Below are 22,444 nucleotides of genomic sequence, written 5' to 3'. Positions count from 1 at the left end.
CTGATAGGAAATAAAATTATTAAATGTGGCAGTACAATTATAACTACTTCTATTTTCTCCTTTACGCTTCTATTTTCTAAATTTCCTATGATGATTGTATATTACTTTCATATTCAGTGAAAACAAGAATGTTTTTCTTGTTAAGTTACATTGGTTAGGGTATTGCTGTAGGTAATTAACAGTAATTCCCCAACTAGAGATATTTAATAAAATTATATCTTTTGGAATTTGGAAAGGAATTTAGAAATGACCTAGTATGATCTATGCATTCAATAGATGAGAAAATAGAGATTTAGATGCCCAAGTTTGCTGAAGTATTCAGAGGTAGAAACTTACTTAGAACTCAGATGGTTTTCTCACTGACCAGTATATAATTTTAAACTGCTTTAATAAGACATAAAGATCTAAGTAGAATAACCATCATTTTGAGAAACGTTTTACCCTGATATACCTTTAAATTTACATTCAGATCATTCTCATTTTAAACTATGAAATTATTTGTAACAGGGAGCACACATGCTCCTATAGTTTCATCCCTATAGTTTCATTAAAAACTTCCACTGAAGTAACTTCCCAGACTTCCCTTTGAATTTCGATTTTGTTATGTTGTTACACTTCCAGCTGAACTTCATACCAACCAGTGACAGTACTTTGTATTACTGGTATCTCAGCTCACTTTGCTTTTCCTTCTAGGGTTTTTCCTCCTAACTTGATGAGTTAGGGTAGGAATGTTAGATATACTTAGACAGACTTCTGCTTGGAGATATTGAATGCATTTTCAATTTATTTGTATTGATTTTTTAAATTTATGAATTATTTTGTTTTCCCTAGTCTCATACTTCTAATATGAGGGCAGATACCTTTAAAGTTCAAGGTCTTCCTTTGGATCATGGCTTTGAAAGCTACCTCTTGATTCTGAATCTGGGGAACCTAAGCTTGTGTTCTTTCTTCAAGCTAAGCTTAGGTTGTTGCTTTGCCACCTAATTTCTATTGGAGATGAATCTAAGTTTCTCCTCTTTATTCTACCTGGATTTATATTAATATTTTTCAATTTTACCTCTGATGGAGATGAGTCTGTTTTGAAAAGGCTTGGACATCTATCCTTCAATATTTCTTCTGATGTAAAGAATACATTTTTCACTTTTCTCTCTGGTATGGCTACTGGCTGGTATTCCTCTAAAGCTGGTATTAAGTCTTCCTCTGTTAATGTCAGGCTAGGAACAGTGGGCAATGGAGTATCTATTTGCTTTATTGACGCACCACTTTTAGGAGCAACAACACTGGAATCATCTTCACCTGACTGGTTTAAAGTTGGTAGAGTCAGGTCTTTCTTACCATCATTATCCAGTAACTAGAAAATATATCAAAAAAAAAAGCCACTGATTAATCTTTACCGACTAGGAAATATTTAAAACTAACAAACCAGACTTAAAATCATTTGTACTTTTATCTTTTATCATAACAAGTTACCATCAATATTTGTAAATTATTACATTCTTTATTAAAAGCATTGAGAAATTCTCTGCTTGCCTGAAACCATGGACTACAGAATATTATCCATAAAAATGATCACACTGCATTATAAAGTGGTGGTTCTCATATACTCATATTTTATAAATCAGCAATGTCTCAAAGAAGAATATTGAGGGGTCTGACATTTTACTGTTACTATACTATCACCAATATATCATAAAAGAGGAAAGTTTATTATAGCAAATTGGCACAAAGAACAATATCATAAAAATCACAATTATGTCATAAAAGAAGTTTTAACAGCAAAATAGTACAAAGAATAGTATCATAAGAGAAAGGACAGCCTGTTAAGCCAAGCACACTTCGCCATAAGAAAAATTCTCCATGTTACCTTTTTTTCTCTCTCCTTGGACTGTGGAAAACAGTTTTAGTTGGAATTTTGGGAGCCCCTGACCCAGGAATAGAAATCATTGTCTTAATTGTCAAGTAGTACAGAAGAATCATTTTATTTTTTATTAGTTTACATGGGAATCCACTGCCCTATGGAACGACTACCTTCTGTAAAATTAGCTAAAAAGCAAACAATATTATGTGAACTCTACTTAATTCTATTATAAAATATAACTATTATTATAGTTCTAATATAGAGAATATATAGTCCTGTTACAGAGAAAAAACTAAAGAACGTAATTAGGTCTGTGACATCCATTTCTAAGATCATCGTGCAGCACTTCATGCTTTAACTTGTTTCTCCCCTTCTGTTCGTGAATACCTTTTGTCTCCTATATTTGTATGTATTTTAAATGTTACTATTTGATGCTGAAACTTCCCTTTTAACAGTGTGATTTAACTTAAATAAATTGTGTAAGTGTAAAGACATTCTTATAACAAAAATAAACATGAAAACATGAATAACTTCTTTTTTTAATTTTTTAATTTTGGGGGGAAGGTAATCAGGTTTTTAATTATTTTGGTGGAGTTACTGGGGACTTCACCCAGGACCTTGTGAATACTAAGCAAGTGCTCTAACACTGAGCTGTACCCTCACGCCCCTTTAATAACTTCTTGGGTGCTTTTTTCTTTACATCTATAAATATTTCTCCATTTAAAAATATTTTATCCTTTTATAAAATAGTAACTATTAGAAATTCTCTCTCAAGTTCCCTTACCTCACTTGGAATAGTTTCAGCTCCCTTCTTTATAAGAGGGTTATCTGTTAAGAATTAATAGTGTTTTATTATATATAAAACAACCAACACATTATTTATATACACTAATAAAATATTATAATTTTCTCACCAAGAACAATTTAAATCAAGGCAGCTATTCAAACATAAACACTACATATTTAGTAAAAATAGGCTGGTGAATCTCTGGAAAGATGGAGTGGTAAATGAGTAAGTGCAGAGATAAAATGAAATGTATAAAATGTTAGGATTTCAGATCCATCAATATAGGACATAAAAACAGGTATATACTGCATTTCACTAAAAGTCAAGAGGAAATAAAATAAATCCTAGATATTTAGTGACAGAGTTGGGACTGGAAAAAGAGATTAGAATAAAGTTGCATGTAACTGGAGAAAATAGGACCATTCAAGAGAGACTAACTGAATGCTCCAATCAAAAGACATACGGTGGCTGAATGAATAATAAATAAGACTCATCTATATGTTGCCTACAAGAGACTCTATTCAGAGCTAAAGACAGAGAGAGACTGAAAGAGCAGGTGTTAAAATAATTTGAGTTTGGATAGTTTATGGTGCACATTATAGTTTGGTACAGTCAATCTAGTTTGTGAATCACAATACAGGTGTTTTTTTTGTTTCAATGTAGATGTTTTGTTTGTTCCAAAAAAAAAAAAAGAGGCTAACTGAAGTACTTGTAAAATTTTCCTAGAAATATAATACATATTTAACAGACAAAAAAAGAAAAACCTAAAAGGGAGAGGGAATAAATAACTGAGACACAAAGGAATGCATAAGTCTAGTAAATAACAAAATTTATTAAGGTCACTGTTAGCTTCATGACTGCTCTCAGCTCATTTTTCTGAGCCTTCGTTTTCTCACATGTAAAAAAAGATCAAGATAGCTTATCTCATAGGTATGGTACAAGTTTATATAATATGAGAGCAATATGGTTAAATGCTTGACCTCTTGGGTCAAATAGACTAGGTTCAAATTAATGGCTGTGTGACCTCTGATTGATTTGCTCCTCAGTTTTCTCATCTGTAAAATGTGGATAAATAATAATAGCACCCTCAATTGACTGCTGTGAGGACTGATACATATAATCCAAGTCAAGTGCCTGGAACACAGTGATCAACAAATGTTAGCTGTAACTATAGGAAGCAACTGGAATACCAAAAGGAAAGAAGTCACTAGATGATCCAATAGGAGTTGAAATTAACTCTTTGGATAAGTGAAAAAAAGTAAAGAAAAAAAAAAAACAGCCCATGGTAACCATCAGTGCAAAAGAGAGGTTAAACTCCAATCTTCAACAGTGATATTGAAGAGGGAAACTGTGATTCTCCTACAAACTAAAACTTGAATGTTTCATTTAAAGAGATTAAAGATGACTATATGTATGTATATGCATAACTGAGACACTGTGCTGTACACCAGAAATTGACACACTGTAACTGACTGTACTTCAATTAAAAAAAAAAGGAGTATGTTAAAGATGCAATAGCTGGGGAAGTAGAATTAGAGAAGTAACCTGCGTCAAAACCCTTATAACAATAAATCATTAATCCATACCAGCAGAATCCAAGATTTTAAAGACAGAGTATTATGCATCTATTTTAACTTACTTTCTAAATGAATCTTTTAACAGAGAGATTTTTTTTTCATTGAGTTATAGTCAGTTTACAATGTTGTGTCAATTTCCAGTGTAGAGCACAATTTTTCAGTCATACATGAATATACATCCATTCATTTTCACATTCCTTTCCCCCATGACCTACCACAAGATCGTGTATATATTTCCCTGTGCTATACAGTATAAACTTGTTTATCTATTCTATACATATCTGCCAATATCTACAAATTTCAAACTCCCAATCTGTCCCTTCCCACCCCACTCCCCCTGGCAATCACAAGTTTGCATTCTATGTCTGTGAGTCTGTTTCTGTTTTATATTTAAGTTCATTTATTGTCTTCTTTTATTTTTTTAGATTTCACATGAGTGATATCATATAGTATTTTTCCTCTTTCTGGCTTACTTCACTTAGAATGATCCTCTCCAGGGACATCCATGTTGCTGTAAATGGCATTATGTTGTCATTTTTATGGCTGAATACTACTCCATTGTATAAATATACCACAGCTTCTTTATCCAGTCATCTGTCAAATGGACATTTAGGCTATTTCCATGACTTGGCTATTGTAAATAGTGCTGCTATGAACATTGGCGTGCTGGTGTCTTTTTGAATCAGGGTTCCTTCTGGATATATGCCCAGGAGTGGGATTCCTGGGTCACATGGTAAGTCTATTCCTAGTCTTTTGAGGAATCTTCATACTGTTTTCCACAGTGGCTGCACCAAATTGCATTCCCACCAGCAGTGTAGGAGGGTTCCCTTTTCTCCACAGCTCTCCAGCATTTATCATTTGTGAACTTTTGAATGATGACCATTCTGACTGGTGTAAGGTGATATCTCATTGTAGTTTTGATTTGCATTTCTCTGATAACTAGTGACAATGAGCATTGTTTCATGTGCCTATTGATCATTCATATGTCTTCAGTGGAGAATTGCTTGTTCAGCTCTTCTGCCCATTTTTGGATTGGGTTGTTTGCTTTTTTCTTATTAAGTTGTATGAGCTGCTTATGTATTCCGAAGATCAAGCCTTTGTCAGTTTCATCTTTTGCAAAAACTTTCTCCCATTCTGTAGGTTGTTGTTTTGTTTTGCTTATGGTTTCCTTTTCTGTGCAAGAGCTTGAAAGTTTAATTAGGTCCCATTTGTTTATTCTTGCTTTTATTTCTATTGCTTGAGTAGACTGCCCTAGGAGAACATTGCTGAGATGTATGTGAGATAATGTTTTGCCTACGTTTTCTTCTAGGAGGTTTATTGTATCTTGTCTTATGTTTAAGTCTTTGATCCATTTTGAATTTATTTTTGTGTACGATGTGAGTGAGTGTTCTAGGTTCACTGATTTACATGCTGCTGTCCAGTTTTCCCAACACTATTTGCTGAAGAGACTGTGTTTATTCCACTGTATGTTCTTGCCTCCTGTGTCGAAGATTAATTGACCAAAAGTTTGTGGGTTCATTTCTGGGCTCTCTATTCTGCTCCCTTGGTCCATATGTCTGTTTTTGTGCCAATACCATGCTATTTTGATTACTGTAGCTCTGTAGTATTGTCTGAAGTCTGGGAGGGTTATTCCTCCAGCCTCATTCTTTTTCTTCAGTAATGCCTTGGCAATTCTGGGTCTTTTGTGATTCCATATAAATTTTAGTATGATTTGTTCTAGTTCTGTGAAATATGTCCTGGGTAATTTGATAGGGACTGCATTAAACCTGTAGATAGTCTTGGGCAGTATGACCATTTTAACAATATTGATTCTTCCAATCCATGAGCATGGGGTATCTTTCCATTTTTTTAAGTCTTCTTTAATTTCTTAAATCAATGATTTATAGTTCTCCATGTATAAGTCTTTCACCTCCTTGGTTAGATTTATTCCTAGGTATTTTATTACTTTGGGTACTATTTTAAAAGGGACTGTTTCTTTACTTTCTTTTCCTGTTGATTTATTATTAGTGTAAAAACGCAACTGATTTTTGTACATTAATCTTGTAACCTGTTACCTTGCTGAATACTTTTATTAGTTCTAGTAGTTTTTGTGTGAAACTTTTAGGGTTTTCTATATATAGTATCATGTCATCTGTATATAGTGACAATTTTACCGCATCTTTTCCAATTTGGATCCCTTTTATTTCTTTCTCTTGCCTGAGTGCTGTGGCTAACAGATTTTTTTAAAGACTGCATGAAGAGTATCTTTTATTAATTAAATATCTTACTGATAATTTGTATGAAGTTCTCAAACTTAATGCTAACTTAATTTCTTTTCCCTCTCTCCTTTCTCTTACCTATACACACATAAACACACATACTCACATATACCATCTACATAAAAGAGACCAATAGTTCTACAGTTAACAATGTTGACCAAAAATATCTTTTCACAGATTACACTTAAGATTTAACTTTTTTCTTGCCGTTAAAAGAGGAAAGGAGTATTAAAAAATGAAAGTAACTCTTAACTGAATCTAAGTCTTTTCTTTGGAGTGTTACAAAATAAACAGTATATACCAAAACTATAATGAAATGTATTTTTTTAACCACTGGCAGGTTAGCACTTTATTGAGACTATTCACATCTTTAACAATGAAATAACACACTTTATTGCAAATAGGAAAAAGGCAGCTTCCCCAGGAATCTCTGAGAGGCAACACAAGAACAAAAACTCGTGCAATTAATGAAATGTATTTTTATTCCCTAAACAAAAACAACAACAACAACAAAAAAAGAAGTCCACTAAAAAAGAAATTACTAGTTTTTTTGTTATTCGTAATTTTTAGTTATTTTTAATAATAAATACAGAAGTAAATTAATTTCTTAACCTGATGTTACAATATTGGCAGGTTTCTCTTCAAATTGGCTTTCAAGTACCTCACTGGTATTACTTCCCTAGAGTAAAAAAGAAAGAAAACATATTAGAGACATATTTAAAGAGCTAAAAAAAAGTTTTCTTTGCCTTCGCAGCTTCTTTCAATACTTTAAAAAAAACTTATAGAAGACAAGAACATGGATTTGTAAGAAAAGCAAATCAAACAGTACTATTTTAAAGAGAGGCACACCCTGGCTAGGAGTTGATGGTCCAGGGAGAGGAGACCCAAGAACTGATAGGGTATTTGAATGACAAATTTGAATGATGAGAGAAGAAGATTACAAGATAAATGACATAATGTTTACCTTCAAGGATTATAAGAGGATGCCTCCAGGAAATAATCACTTTTTTACTGCAATACATTATGGTCCATCAGTTGCAAAGTGATATGGCTCTTTATAAAATTCCAAGAAGAATTATCAGGTGGGGTGACCACTGGCTCTCATAAAATACTGATTTTTCAATGAGAATCCAAAGTCCAGAGTTTAATGAAAGGCCCCCCAAGTTTTCCATAAAATACTAATTCTGTATTAGTAAATGCTAATCAATTTATCTTATAACAGCACAACACTGCCCAATTATCTCAGAGGCACTGGAAAACATGAATACATCAATATGTTATGACTACCATTTCAAGGCTGTGATTCTAGTCAATGTTTTTATTTATTCACTGAAAACCTCATGAATCCTTTATTGCCAGGTCAGAATGTATATAGATTAGATCACATTTCTAAATATTAAACCGTACTTATATATCTGATAAGGGTCTCGTATCCAAAATATATAAAGAACTCTTACAACTCAACAATAAAAGTACAAATAACCTAATCAAAAATCAGCAAAAGATGCAAATAAAAATTTATTCCAAGAAGATAGACAAATGGCCAATAATCACCTGAAAAGATGTTTACATTATTGGTCATTAGAGAAATGCAAATCCAAACCATAATGAGCTATCATTTCAAATCCACTAAGATGACTATGATTTTTTTTAAAAAAAGGAAAATAACAAATATTGGAGAAGATATGGAACCTTCATACATTGCTAGTTGAATGTAAAATTGTGCAGCTGCTGTGGAAAACAGTTTGGCAGTACCTGAAAAGGTTAAATGGGGAATTATGATGTAATCCAGCAATTCCACTCCCAGGTATATACCCAAGAGAATTAAAAACATACATTCACACAAAAACCTGCACATGAATGTTCACAGCAGCATTATTTATAACAGCTGAAAAATGGAAACAACCAAATGTTGTTAATGAGTGGATTTTAAAAAAGCAGTATATCCATACAGTGAAATACTTGGCAATGAAATGAAGTACTGATACATACTACAAAAGGGATGAACCTTGAACACACTACACTAAGTAAAGAAGCAAGTCTTCTAAAGGACCATATATTGTATGGTTCCATTTATATGAAATATCTAGAATAAGCAAATCTATAGAGACAGAAAGTAATTAGTTATTGTCTAGGGCTAGGAGGTCATGGGGCGTTTGAAGGGTATAGGCTAAGAGAAGTGGGGTTTATTTTGGGGATAATGAGAATTTTCCAAATTGATTGTAGTGATGGATGCACAACTCTGCGAATATAATTAGGGCCACTGAATTGTGCACTTTAAATGGATAAATTGTATAGTATGTGAATTATATCTCAACAAAGCTGTTAAAAAATAAACTTTATAAATTATCAATCAGTATTTACTGAATGTCATATTATCAAAATAGGAAAGTACATGAACTATGAATAGCATTTTAAACAGAGGGAACAAATAAGCAATATCTGATAATCACTTTTAATTATTACAGTTCTTTAATAAAAAGTAAAAAAAAACTATATATAGGCAAATGTATTATATTAATTACCTTAGGTTCTTTAAGTTCCAACTTTGGGTTAAGAACTCCTTCTAAATAGCTAGCTTTTTCTATCCATGTACTCAGATGTCTATATTCTTTTTTCATTTTTTCCAGCCTAAAGAAAGTTACAGATTTAAAAAGCAAGTGCCAAAAGAATATATATGGTATGAATCAAATAAGAACACATACAATGTGACACACTGATAAAAAGTTCTTAAAGGAGAAAACCAACACTGTATTGTTGAAGGATACAAAGGAAAAGGAATGATTACAACAAAAATCAGGGTAGTAGTTACCTGGGGAGAGTTAGGAAGAGGCATGTAATCTCATAAGAGCACATGAAACACATTTATAATATTGGTGGTATTGTATTTCTCAACCTGATTGTAAAATATCTAGGCAATGATCTTATTATCTTTATTTACGTTATACATACATGTTTTAGAAATTATCCTATATATAGGTCTCATTATTTAAACTATATATACATATTTTATAAATTATTCAATATATATGTGATATCTTCTGCAATAAAATAAATGAAAACAAAGAAAAGAAAATAGGAGTAGTGAAGTAATTACTGTGGCAGGAGGGAGACAGGAGGGCTTAGAGAAGTATAAGTGAGCTAAATTTTCATTTGCCACAGCAGGAAGTTGATAGACAATGTTTAAAATAGATAATACATAAGAACATGACTAATCTTATGTAGTTTAAAACCTAAAAATAGAAAAATAAAATCATATCAATAGTATCTCTTTTTATAAAATAATTTCTGCTGTCTCTTCACCTAGCTAAAGAAATGTATGAGGAGACATTTATAATAATATTCACTTGATATTTCCGAATGGTGGGATTCAAGGAGAGCTTTTATATTGTTCTTTGTATCTCTTTATTCCTTGAATAATTTATATCATTATATCACTTTTATGATAGTAACATCATTATTTTACTGAAGCCTGGCTGATTTACAATGTTGTATTAGTTCTAGTGTATAGCATAGTGATTCAGTTATGTATATATATTCTTTTTCATAATAGGTTATTACAAGATATTGATTATAGTTTCCTATGCTATACAGTAGAACCTTACTGTTTATCTATTTTATATATAGTAGTGTTTATCTGCTAATCTCAAACTCCTAATTTATCCCTCCCCACCACCTTTCCCCTTTGATAACCACAAGTTTGTTCTCTATGTATGTCTGTTTCTGTTTTGTAAATAAGTTCATTTGTATCTCTGTTTTAGATTCCACTTATAAGTGATATCATATGATTAAAAAAAGTCCACACTACCCAAAGCAATCTACAGATTTAATGCAATCACTATAAAAATACCTATGATATTTTTCACAGAACTAAAACAAATAATCCTAAAATTTATATGGAACCACAAAAGATTTCAAATTGCCAAAGCTATCTTGAGAAAAAAGAAAAAAAGCTAAATGTATCACACCTCCTAACTTCAGACTTTACTACAAAGCTACAGCAACCAAAACAGCATGGTACTGGCACAAACACAGACATATATCAGTGGAACAGAATAGAGTGCCCAGAAATAAACCCATGCACTTATGGTCAATTAATCTATGACAAAAGAGGCAAGAATTTACAATGGAGAAAAGACAGTTTGTTCAATAAGTAGTGCTGGGAAAACTGGACAGCTATATGTAAAACAATGAGATTAGAACAGTTCCTTACACCATATAAAAAATAAACTCAAAATGGATTAAAGACCTAAATGTAAGACCTGAAATCGTAAAACTCCTAGAAGAGAACCTAGGCAGAACACTCTTTGATGTAAATCGTATCAATATTTTTTTTGGATCTGCTTCCTAAGGCAAAAGAAATAAAAGCAAAAATAAATAAATGGGACCTAATGAATGGGAGAAAATATTTGCAAATGATATGACCAACAAGGGATTAATATCCAAAATATATAAATAGTTCATACAATTCAACATCAAAAAAACAACCCAGTCAGAAAGTGGGTAGAAGACCTGAGTAGACATTTTTCCAAAGAAGATGTATAGATGGCTAACAGGCACATGAAAGATGCTTAACATTGCTAATTATTAGGGAAATATAAATCAAAACAACAGTGAGATATCACCTCACACCTGTCAAAATGGCTATCATCAAAAAGTCTACAAATAACAAATGTTGGCAAGGATGTGGAGAAAAGGGAACGCTTGCACACCATTGGTGAGAATATAAATTGGTGCAGCCACTATGGAAAAGAGCATGGAGGCTTTTCAAAAAACTAAAGATAGAACTACCATGTGATCCAGCAATTTCACTTTGAGTATATAACCAAAAAAATGAAAATACTAATTTGAAAAGATATATGAAATCTAATGTTCATAGCAGTACTATTTACAATAGCCAAGATATGAAAGCAACTCAACTGTCCATCAATAGATGAATGAATAAAGAGAATGTGGTATATACACACAATAGAATACTACTCAGCCATAAAAAGAATGAAACTCTGTCATTTGCAGTAACATGGATGGACCTACAGCATATTACGCTGAGTGAAGTCAGACAGAGAAAGATAAATACTGTGTGATATCACTTATTTGTGAAATCTAAACAATAAACGTATCTAGCAAAACAGAAACAGATTCACAGATATCTAGAAAACAAACTAGTGGCTGCCAGTGGGTAGAAGAAATAAAGGAGGAGCAAGATAGGAGTATGGGATTAAGAGATCCCATATACAAACAAAAATGTATAAAATAGATAAGCAACAAGGATATACTGCACTTCACAGGGAATTAGAGCCATTATTTTGTAATAACTTTTAATGGAGTATATTCTATCAAAATACTGAAACACTATGCTATAGACCTGAAGCTAATTCAATATAGTAAATCAACTATACTTCAATTTAAAAAAAAAAGAATTCACTGTCAAAGAGAAAAAAGATAGAAAAAAGAAATCTGTCATGATTTATACACTAATAATGAACTATCAGAATGGGAAATTAAGAAAACAATCACATCAAAAAGGAGAAAATACCTAGGAAAAAATCTAACTAAGGAGGTCAATGACCTCCTTTGCAAAACAACGCAAACAAATAGAAAGATATACCGTGCTCATAGATTGGAAGAATTAATATTGTTAAAATGACTATACTACCCAAAGCGATCTACAGATTCAATGCAATACTATCAAAGTAACAATGGCATTTTCCACAGAACTAGAACAAATTTTAAAATTTGTATAGAAACATAAAAGTTCCTAAATAGATAAACAATATTTAGAAAGAATAAAAAAGCTGGACATATGCTCCCTAATTTCAAACTATATTACAAAGTTACAGTAATCAAAACAGTATGGTACTGGCACAAAAGAGACAAATCAATGGAACAGACTTGAGGGACCAGAAATGAACCCACATTTATATGGTCAATTAATTTACGACAAAGGAGGCAAGAATATACATTGCGGAAAAGACAGCCTCTTTGATAAATGGTGCTGGGAAAACTGGACAGCTACTTGCAAAAGAATCAAACAGGACTACTTCCTCATATCTACATACAAAAAAATTAACTCAGAATGGATTAAAGACTTAAATGTAAGACCTAAAACCATAAATCTCCTAGAAATAAATATAGGCAGTACATTCTCTGACATCGGTCTTAGCAATATTTTTTTGGATATGTCTCCTAATGAAACCTAATTAAACTTAAAAGCTTTTGCACAGCAAAGGAAACCATTAACAAAATGTAAAGACAGCCTACTGAATGGGAGAAAATATTTGCAAATGATATGACTGATAAAGGGTTAATATACAAAGAAATCATACGACTCAACAACAGCAACAAAAACCCAAACAACCTGATTAAAAAATGGGCCAAGGACCTGAGTATACACATTTCCAAAGGAGACGTACAGATGGCCAACAGGCATATTAAAAGATGCTCAGCATCAGTAATCATCAAGGAAATGTAAATCAAAACCACAATGAGATATCACCTCACAGAATGTCAGAATAGCTATTATAAAAAAAGACAACAAATAACAAGTGTTGGTGAGGATGGGAGGAAAGGGAACCCCAGTGCACTGTTGATGAGAATGTAAATTGGTACAGCCACTATGGAAAACATCATGGAAGTTTCTCAAAAGATTAAAAACAGAACTACTCCACGACCCAGCAATTCCACTTCTGGGTATTTTTCCAAAGAAAACAAAAACATTAATTTGAATAGGTATATGCTTCTCTATGTTCATTGCAGTATTATTCACAATAGCCAAGATGGAAGCATCCTAAGTGTCCAGTGATAGATGAATGGATAAAGATGTGGTATATATACATGCAATACCACTCAGCCATAAAAAAGAATGAAATCTTGCCATTTGCAACAATATGGATGGATCTAGAGTATGTAATGCTATGTGAAAAGAGTCAGACATAGAAAGACAAATACTGTAGGATTTTACTTATATGTGGAATCTAAAAAACAAAACAAATACAACAAATCAGAGACAGAGTCATAGATACAGAGAACAAACAGGTTGTTGCCAGGCTGATGGGGAATGGAGAGGTGAGTGAAATAGATGAGGGACATTAAGAGGTAGAAGCCCCCAATTACAAAATAAGTCACAGGGATGAAATGTACAACTTGGGGAATATAGTCAACAATAATGTGATATCTTTGTAAGCTGACACATGGTAACTAGACTTATCATGGTGATCATTTTGTAATGTATAGAAATACCGAATCACTATGTTGTGCACCAGTAACTAATATGGTGTTGTGGGTCCGTAATACTTCAAAACACAAACAAACAATAGAAAAAGAGATCAGATTTGGGATTACCCAAGGCAGGAAGTGGTGGGAGAGGGAATTGTATGAAGGTAGTCAAAAGCTACAAACTTTCCAGTTATAAAATAAATAAGTGCTAGGCATGTAATGTACACATGATTAATATAATTAACACTGCTATATGCTATATGCTATATATGAAAGTTATTATGAAAGCAAATCCTAAGAGTTCTCCTCACAAGGAAAAATCTTTTTTCTTTTTATTTTATTTTGAGTCTATATGAGATTATGGACGTTCAGTAATCTTATTGTGGTAATCATTTTATGATGTATGTAAGTCAAATCATTGTGCTGTGTAGCTTAAACTAATACAATGCTGTATGTCAATTATATCTCAACAAAACTGGAAAAAAATAAACAAATGTTACTGAATGAATAAAACATAGGACTAGAGGAAAAAGAGGTTCCTTGGTCATCAGCTCAGTGTTTATGAATTAATTTATAACTCTGAGTAAAAAGTTGTTTAGTTATAATTGTTTATACACATAAACAATTATTTAAAAAATATTTGGGAGTTCTGTCTCTAGCAATGATGGAATAGGTTATTTCAGACAAACCATCTCACTGCTCATCTTAAAAAGCTAGACAAAAGATTTAAAAATTTTTTCTTTGAGATAAGTATATAAGGATGGGGAACAAAAACCAGAATTCAGATCCCATTAAGGATGAGAAGCCATGGTAAACACCTAGGCTTTCTAAAGCACCACACAAGAAAAAGTGCCTCCTTAAATATTGTACCCTAGTTGCCTCACACTAGTCCCAGTCTTGATGCTAGAAATAAGAGTAAACCAGAAAATGACTAATGCTCACAGGAACTAAAGCCCAAGTCATTTCAAACCATTTCAATCTCATCTCAGTTGAACTAAAATGATCTGGGATCGCTAGTGTTCCTAGGATACCTGGCTGCCACGTGGAAACAAATGTATATATTGTCTGTGAAAACATATAATCAAGAGCCTCAGATTAGTTCTACTGATTTTCAAATACAGTGTTTGGCACTCGATAAAATCAACTAGGCATATGAGAATATATAATTTGACTGAAAACTCTGAGGAAAAAAAAACAATAAAAATAGACTTACAGGAAATTCAAACAATCAAGTTATCAGAGATGAACTCTGAAATAATAATGATTAATATGTTCAAAGAATTAAGAAGTAATACTGAGGATTTCGGTAGACAAGTGAGAACTATAAAATAAAGGAAAATTCCATAACTGAAAAGGAAATAACTGAAACTAAGAATTCAGTTGGCTTAACAGCAGGTTAAAAACAAAGAACAAAGAATAGGAATTATAAGACAGACCAGAAAAAAATATCTGGACTAAAACATAGGGGAAAAAGATGGAAAATACAGAAAAAAGGATGGGACCTATAGAATATATTGTTGAGTGAAGAGGCAGAACAAATATTATACTTTCTCCCTTAAAAATGAGTTCTCATCTCTTTTCTTGACATAGCATTGACTTTTTTAAACAGACCCTTAAATATGATAAGCAAAACTCTGAAAGAACCTCTGAAACCCATGAAATATCATGACGAAGGTTTCTGGACCAGTAGCAAGCCCACGTGTCAAAGGAAAAAATTAATCTAAAGAACATATAAGTAAGATGAATTTTTTTTGTTTTGTTTTGTTTTGTTGATTTTTACCTTTCCCGAGGTTGTTGCTGAAGTGTTTCAAGTCGCACTACAGGTGACTGGTTGGATTGGGGTGCTGTAGTGGATGCCCCAACGGTAACATTCAACTCTGGGGATAAGAATGCTGGATATTCTATTGGCTGTGGTATGATAACATTGCTACAAAATGATAATAAAGTTAAACATTAAAATTATACAAAAGTACACTTCTAAAATCAGTGTTAGCTATCACTTTTTAAAAACTGAAGTATAGTCAGTTACAATGTGTCAATTTCTGGTGTTCAGCATAATGTTTCAGTCATACATATACATACATATATTCATCTTCATATTCTTTTTCACTAAAGGTTACTACGGGATATTGAATATAGTTCCCTGTGCTATACAGAAGAAATTTGTTTTTTAATCTATTTTTATATATAGTAGTTAATATTTACAAATCTCAAACTCCCAATTTATCCCTTCCCGCCTTCTTTCTCCCTGGTAACCATAAGACTGTTTGCTATGTCAGTGAGTCTGTTTCTGTTTTGTAGATGAGTTCATTAGTGTCTTCTTTTTTCTTTTTTTAGATTCCACATATGAGTGGTATCATATGGTATTTTTCTTTCTCTTTCTGGCTTACTTCACTTAGAATGACTATCTCCAGTTCATTTAGGTTTTTCAGTTCAGTGACTGTGCATCCTACTGTAAGGTCAGGCCTATAAAGAAGAGCAATCACAGAATTCTACAAGGGGGGCTTCTTTCACAAACTTATTTCTCACAGTCGTGGTGAAAAATGTGTCTTCTGAAACCTCCCAGGGTGAATAAGTAGGTCTTAAGTGACAAATCCACTCTAACACTACAATCTCTCTAAAGTTTTGAATCCCTCCTCTACATTAAATCAAAGTAGGTCTGGCATTTTCAGTTCACTCACAGTGGCTATCTTTTGGTCCATGTTTCAGTAACCAAACTGTTGGGAGTCTTTTTTAACTTCCCAAGCTGCAAATCAAATGCAGAGGCTGACAAACTGCAAGATCTGCAGGATGAGTCAGCAAGCTGGAGACCCAGGGAAGCCAATGGTGTAGTCCCAGTCTAAAAGTCTGCAGACTTGAGATGCTGGAAGAGTTGATACTTCCATTCAAGTCCAGAGGCAGGAAAAAGCCAATGTTCCAGTCAAAGGCAGGAATTTTCTCTCACTCAGGGAAGGGTCAGATTTTTTGTTCTATTCACTTCTTCAACTGATTGGATGAAGCCCACCCACATTAGGGAGAACAATCTGCTTTACTCAGTCTACTTACTTAAATGTTAATCTCATCCAAGAACACCCTCACAGAAACACCCAGAATAATGTCTGACCAAATATCTAGGCACCCTATGGCCTCGTCAATTTGACAGAATTAACTGTCACACCCACCAAGTCATTGCCTTAGTTCCAATTGTCAGTATCTCTCATGTACACTAATACAACAGCTACCTCCAATCTTAAACCGTTCTGTCCATATTCAATCCTACTGACAGAATCATATAAAAATGCAACTTGATCATGGTATTTCCCCCACTTAAAATTCTTCAATGGCTCTACATCTGAAGCACTTCCAAAATTTTCCAATAAAGAACTCCTGTGGGTGGAAGACAATGATGGTCTCCAGGGGTGTAACTTAATGCAATCAGATACAAACCACACCATTTCTTGGAATCATTTTGTTATCTTGAAAATGTATGTGACTTTTATATTCCAAGGCATAACATGTAGATGTTAATTTTAAGATAACATTTCCCTCTCAAAATCTCTGAGCAAAAATAATGCTCCAGAAAGATGCACTGTATTCTCCAGTGCCTTTGTGTTGCCCTGCCACACTCCTGAGGACTCAGAGGAACAAAATTTACTCACATTTGAGAACCCTAAACCTTCAATGATGATGATGGTGATGATAAGATATTTATTACTTTAATAAGTAGCCAACAACTAACTAGGAATTTTACCATTTGCTATCATGTTCTAAGTCTTTATATGTAACTTACTGAATCGTCACAGTAACTTAATTGGGTAGTTATTATTTTTATCCCACTTAATAGATAAAGCACAAAGAGTCTAAGTAAGTTGCCTAAGGTTGCACAGCTAGTACATGGCAGAGCCGAAATGGTAAGCCTTTGTAGTCTGGCTCTAGAGTCTGACCACCATATCTTGTCCCCACCTACTGCTCCAGGTCATCTCCCGTTGTTCCCCTCCATGCTCCTATGCTCTTAGCAACCCACAACTAACTACTCACTGTTCTCCAATATAACATACCCTCTTGTGGATCCCACCGTTTACTTATGTGTCTTTTGGGGGCAGTGTGTCTCCTCACCCTTATAAAATCAACCCGATGCATTACTATTCATTTTTCAAGTCTTACTTCAAGACTTGAAGTGGAGCCTTACTTGATAATACTTTCCTCCTAACTCCCCTGAGAAGTATGAGAAGCTCCACAGCTGTGTCCCACAGTTCTTTATGTTTACCTCTAGGAAGGCTCTATCTCATCTGTACCATCACATTTCTTTTTACATGTTACCTTTGCTACTTGAGGGCAGGGACCATTTACCTTTGTATTATTACTGCCTCGTGAGGGTAGCAAACATTCAGTAAGTGTTGAATCAGTGGATGGATAAGGAAATAACAATCAATAAACACAAGAAAATCATTCAACTTTACTGTTCCAACAAATCACCAATATTAAGTGAATAAAATTTATTTGAACAATAATACCCAGTGTTGATGAGACTTCAGAACAATATGCACTTCAGAAAATAATTTCCCATTCTATACCTAATTCCCTCAATCTCATTTAAAGTATTTTCCATTCCTTATTCGTGGATAGCACTGTAGATTAAATATCTCTCCCTCAGGTGATCTATTTTTACTGTTGGCATTTCAACACTGTTTGACATACTATATTTTAAGCTATGTTTGGTCTGCTAAAGACATTTTTTGACCATAGACTTTTTCCTGAAGATTTTAAAGTAACAATTGGAGTATGTGGAAGTGGAGGTAACACTACTATACTGCAGAGCAGAAAACTGACAACAATTAGGCACCTTGATCTTAAAAGTTCCTCATGTCTTTCTGCAAAAGGAATATCTCACTGGCCAACCTTCCTCATCAGGTTTCTCCTCTCTTCCCTCCATCAGCCATGAAGTTGGCAACTTCTCTCTTCTTCTTATCTCCAGACTTCCTCAACTCCTCTTTCCAGGGCTACCCCCAGAAACTAAAAATCTCTTCCATCTTAAGCAAAACAATTCACTTTCTTTACATTGGAGTCTAGCCCATTCAAGCCATGCCTTAAGACAACCAAAGTGCTCCATCAATGGATTAAATATTTTAAATGCCACATGATATGATTGTGTTAATAAGACTAACACTTACGTCACAGGGTCTGTTCTTTCTGGAGGCGGTGCAACATTCATAAACATACATGGCTCAATCATTCTCTGAAGAGGTTTTAACTGAAGAAAATAATAAGTATATATTAACACTGTTTAGTTACCATTATAGTTCACCCTAATACTACTATCCCCCGGGACTACAGAATAGGCCTTAAATGATACATATATGGAGAAAAGGAATTGAGAGAGGAAGAAAGAATGAACATTGAGCACCAAATATCTGCCAAGAATTTTACAATTTTAATATTATTTAATCCTTTCAATAATCCTGTAAGGCAGATAACTGCACCTATTTTACAGATAATACTGAAGACCAGTTCTTTGTTCAGGGTTACCCAATAGGCATGAGAGGCAGGATTCAAACACACCGCTCTCTCCCCCAGTGCAGTACTCTTCACATGCTATCATGATAGGTAAGTAGGGGACTATATTACTGAAAGGTTCACAGAAATGAACTTTTATGAAACTGAACTTTTATGAAATTTCCCACTCTTTTCCTTACAATACCTTTGCTCTGAGTTTTAGTAGAGTCCACCTACATAAAACAATACAATACTCGCCCAGTCTTATTTGAAATGGATGTATCTCCCTAAGAATGGGATTGTCACATGATATACTTATATTCAGACAGAACACCTACTTCTGAAGTTGGTGCTCATAAACTACGACCGCCACAAAAAGGATTAAACAATTAGGAATCCCTATTAGGCCTAATTCATGACAAGAAAATAAAGAAAATAGGCAGAACGAAAAGAAAAAGAAAAGCAGAAAAAGAAAAGCTCATGTCTAGTTATCAGTATATTACTCACTTGTGATTCAAAACGTGTTAAAAAAACATTATGATATACACCACAGGCAAAACTTAAAAACACATTTCACAGGGACTTCCCTGTTACCACAATGGCAGACATACTTAATAAGACTGCTGTATCAACTCTCAATTCGTAATCAAAAAACAACCAAGAGAACAAAAAACAGCAAAAACTGAAAATTAAAGATTGTATGTAAAGTATAGGGGTCATTTCCCCTATATACCAGAAGTACTAATGGGACTGGATTTATAAATGCCCAAAAGCTGTGATAATACCCAGGGATAGCAAGAGTTTTTTCAAATGCGTGGTGAAAATATGTGTTGGTACAACTTTTCTAGGACAATTCCTTGAAAAGGTCATTACTGACAATAACTTCCATTCTAGGAATCCAGCCTAAGACATAATGGAAGAAAAGGATATAGGTTAATGTACAAAAATTTTCACTGCAACATGGATATATGTCATAAATTTAAAGGGGCAGGCTAAAGCTAGGAAGGGATCTTCTTTGGGCATATTACTCTCTTGACGAATCAAGAAGGGTTGATGTTGGAATAGTCTTGGGGAGAAAGGATTGTATGTGATCAGAGTACAAAATATTAACTGAACAACATCAAGGACTCCATTTTTATGAAAATCCACACTCACTTCTTGAATACTTAAATTTTGTTTTCAATGTACATACACATGCAAACAAGTTGTATAGTACAGACATTTGAATAAAATATCATTATTTTTAAATGTATAAATAAATAATGGAACAGTTTCATGTTTCTTTAGGCCAGAAATGGCATTCCTTAAAAATATTTATTTTAAAGAATTTATCAGACTAGAAAGAATAGAGGCTGAGGAGGATGATTTGACTAAAGAGTTAGAGCAGAATTATTTTCAAAAAGGGAACTAACCTGATGTGAAAATCCATAACCAAAGTTTCCATAGGAGAACATAAATTCCACTACCACCCTGCAGATAAACTAAACATGAGCCAAGTTTATTTTATTACTTGATCAGGAAGCTATTTTAACAGAGAAGTGATAGCAAGTGATATTTTTACTTCACAAATTTGTAAGTTAGAAAAACCAAAACATGAATCTCTTGATCAAAAAAAAAATTTACACAAGTAACTCCTACAGAAGAATCTATGATGTTCCTGAAGTGTTAAAAGCCTTTTATGCTAAAATTAAGGAATATTATATGATTAAAATATGAAAAATATTCATTTATAATTGTTACTACAATTATGCTGAGATACACTTAAATATATCAGCATTCTTATCCATTATATATTTTTAAAGTATTTATTCACACTTTTCCCACCTCCACTTCCATTTTCTGATAAAATTTTGATTTATACAAGTGATTTCTTCTCTCTGAACCCCAGCTTGCTCACATGTGAGATGAAGGAGGCTGTCAGAGGTTATGACCTCAAATGTCCATCATTCTGTTTTTTATGTCCCTTGTCCCTGATTTAGTTATTGGCAGCAGAAGCTTCTCTGAGTAGAAGATCAATTAATCAAGATAGTAAGTTTTAAGCACTTAAAAAGAAATTCAAGTAAGAACTATAAGCAACTCTTTAGAAACTCTTCAAGGAGGAAAACAATACTTCCTCAATTGAGCAAGTGAGGATCCTGAGGTCATGCAGTCAAAGAAGCAGCTGGAGGCATTTCACTCTCCCACCCAACAATTTCTAATTTTCTTGTACACCATTTGGCAGTAAGATAGCAGCATTATTAAAAAGGTGGAGATGAAGATTTTCGTGAGCAAATATTATACTCTCTGTTTAATACATCTCTATTCATTCAAACAGTCACTGGTAGGGTAACAAAAGAATAAAAACAGTATGGGAGTAAAGTTAGATGAAATGTTAAATGTGTGCACAAAGCTTCGGAAGTTTCAGTAAAGTTCTTACCATGTTTTTATTCAACATTTGGAGTTCTTCAGTAAAGCACCCTTTCTAGAAAACAATAAGAAATAATAAAATTCTTAAATATAGAATCACTGATGTTAGTCACTTGTAATATTATCTAAACCATCTCATAAATTTTAAAAAATTAGATAATGATTTTAATGTACATATTAATTTAATAGTTAAAATACAAATACAGTGAATGATTAGAAGAAAATAAAAATTCCAGATTGTACCAGAAATAAATGTTAATATCTACATTTATGTTTTAAAGAAAAATGTTCCTGCTACTTACACTTCCCCTTTTTGGAAGTCTTACAGGAAAAAGCCATGCCTGCACTCCTCTGAGAGTTTACTTAAACATAAGTCTACCTGATAGGCTGACTCATGACAGAACTGCGTGCTTCTCTTATCCCTTGGGGACTGTTGGGATCTTTTTGACCGGGTAAACCTTTGGTATCCTTGGTCATCATTTCTGGTCATCATTTCTGGTCATCCCTGCTGTGCTAATCCAACATCCAATGGTTCCCTTTCTTCCCAGCATTTTCCACTGGGGCTCATGAAATCCCCATTCCACAGTTAACAAACAACTTTACATCTTCAACTGCTCCACTAAACATTTCCCCTTTGCTTTCCCTCAGACCTGACTCACCACTAAGGATGCTGCTCCCCTTTCAGACTCCTCAAGCAAAGGACCACATAGCTCAAGGTCAGGTGGTGGAGTAGGATCCTCCACACTCCCTTCTACTGCTTTCAGATCTTATTATTTTAGGTAGATAGAAAGCTTTCCTCTTTTATGCCCCATGCTATCTGGCACGTCTTTCGGACATTCTGGTCACTAATGCTCACTTGGCAAAAACTTTG

The 22,444-nt window shown here is 33.5% G+C and overlaps 1 protein-coding gene and 1 long non-coding RNA gene across 3 annotated transcripts in view; one reads left to right on the top strand and one right to left on the bottom strand.

The window, feature by feature from the left end:
* Nucleotides 1-22,444, top strand: part of LOC140696449 (uncharacterized) — a 71,764-nt gene that overhangs the window by 17,692 nt on the left and 31,628 nt on the right. The gene's annotated exons all lie outside the window — the stretch shown is intronic.
* C2CD6 (C2 calcium dependent domain containing 6) overlaps nucleotides 1-22,444 on the bottom strand; it is a 76,419-nt gene that overhangs the window by 33,880 nt on the left and 20,095 nt on the right. The window contains 8 exon segments of the mRNA XM_072961462.1: nucleotides 1,058-1,351; nucleotides 2,643-2,686; nucleotides 7,093-7,159; nucleotides 9,006-9,111; nucleotides 15,476-15,622; nucleotides 18,846-18,925; nucleotides 20,580-20,648; nucleotides 21,584-21,628. Of these exon segments, the coding sequence (XP_072817563.1) occupies nucleotides 1,058-1,351; nucleotides 2,643-2,686; nucleotides 7,093-7,159; nucleotides 9,006-9,111; nucleotides 15,476-15,622; nucleotides 18,846-18,925; nucleotides 20,580-20,648; nucleotides 21,584-21,628 (852 nt within the window).

Source organism: Vicugna pacos, chromosome 5, assembly GCF_048564905.1.
Source record: "Vicugna pacos chromosome 5, VicPac4, whole genome shotgun sequence".
NCBI lineage: Eukaryota > Metazoa > Chordata > Mammalia > Artiodactyla > Camelidae > Vicugna > Vicugna pacos.
The sequence above is the reverse complement of the archived record's forward strand: the minus strand, read 5'-3'. Positions and strand labels throughout refer to the sequence as shown.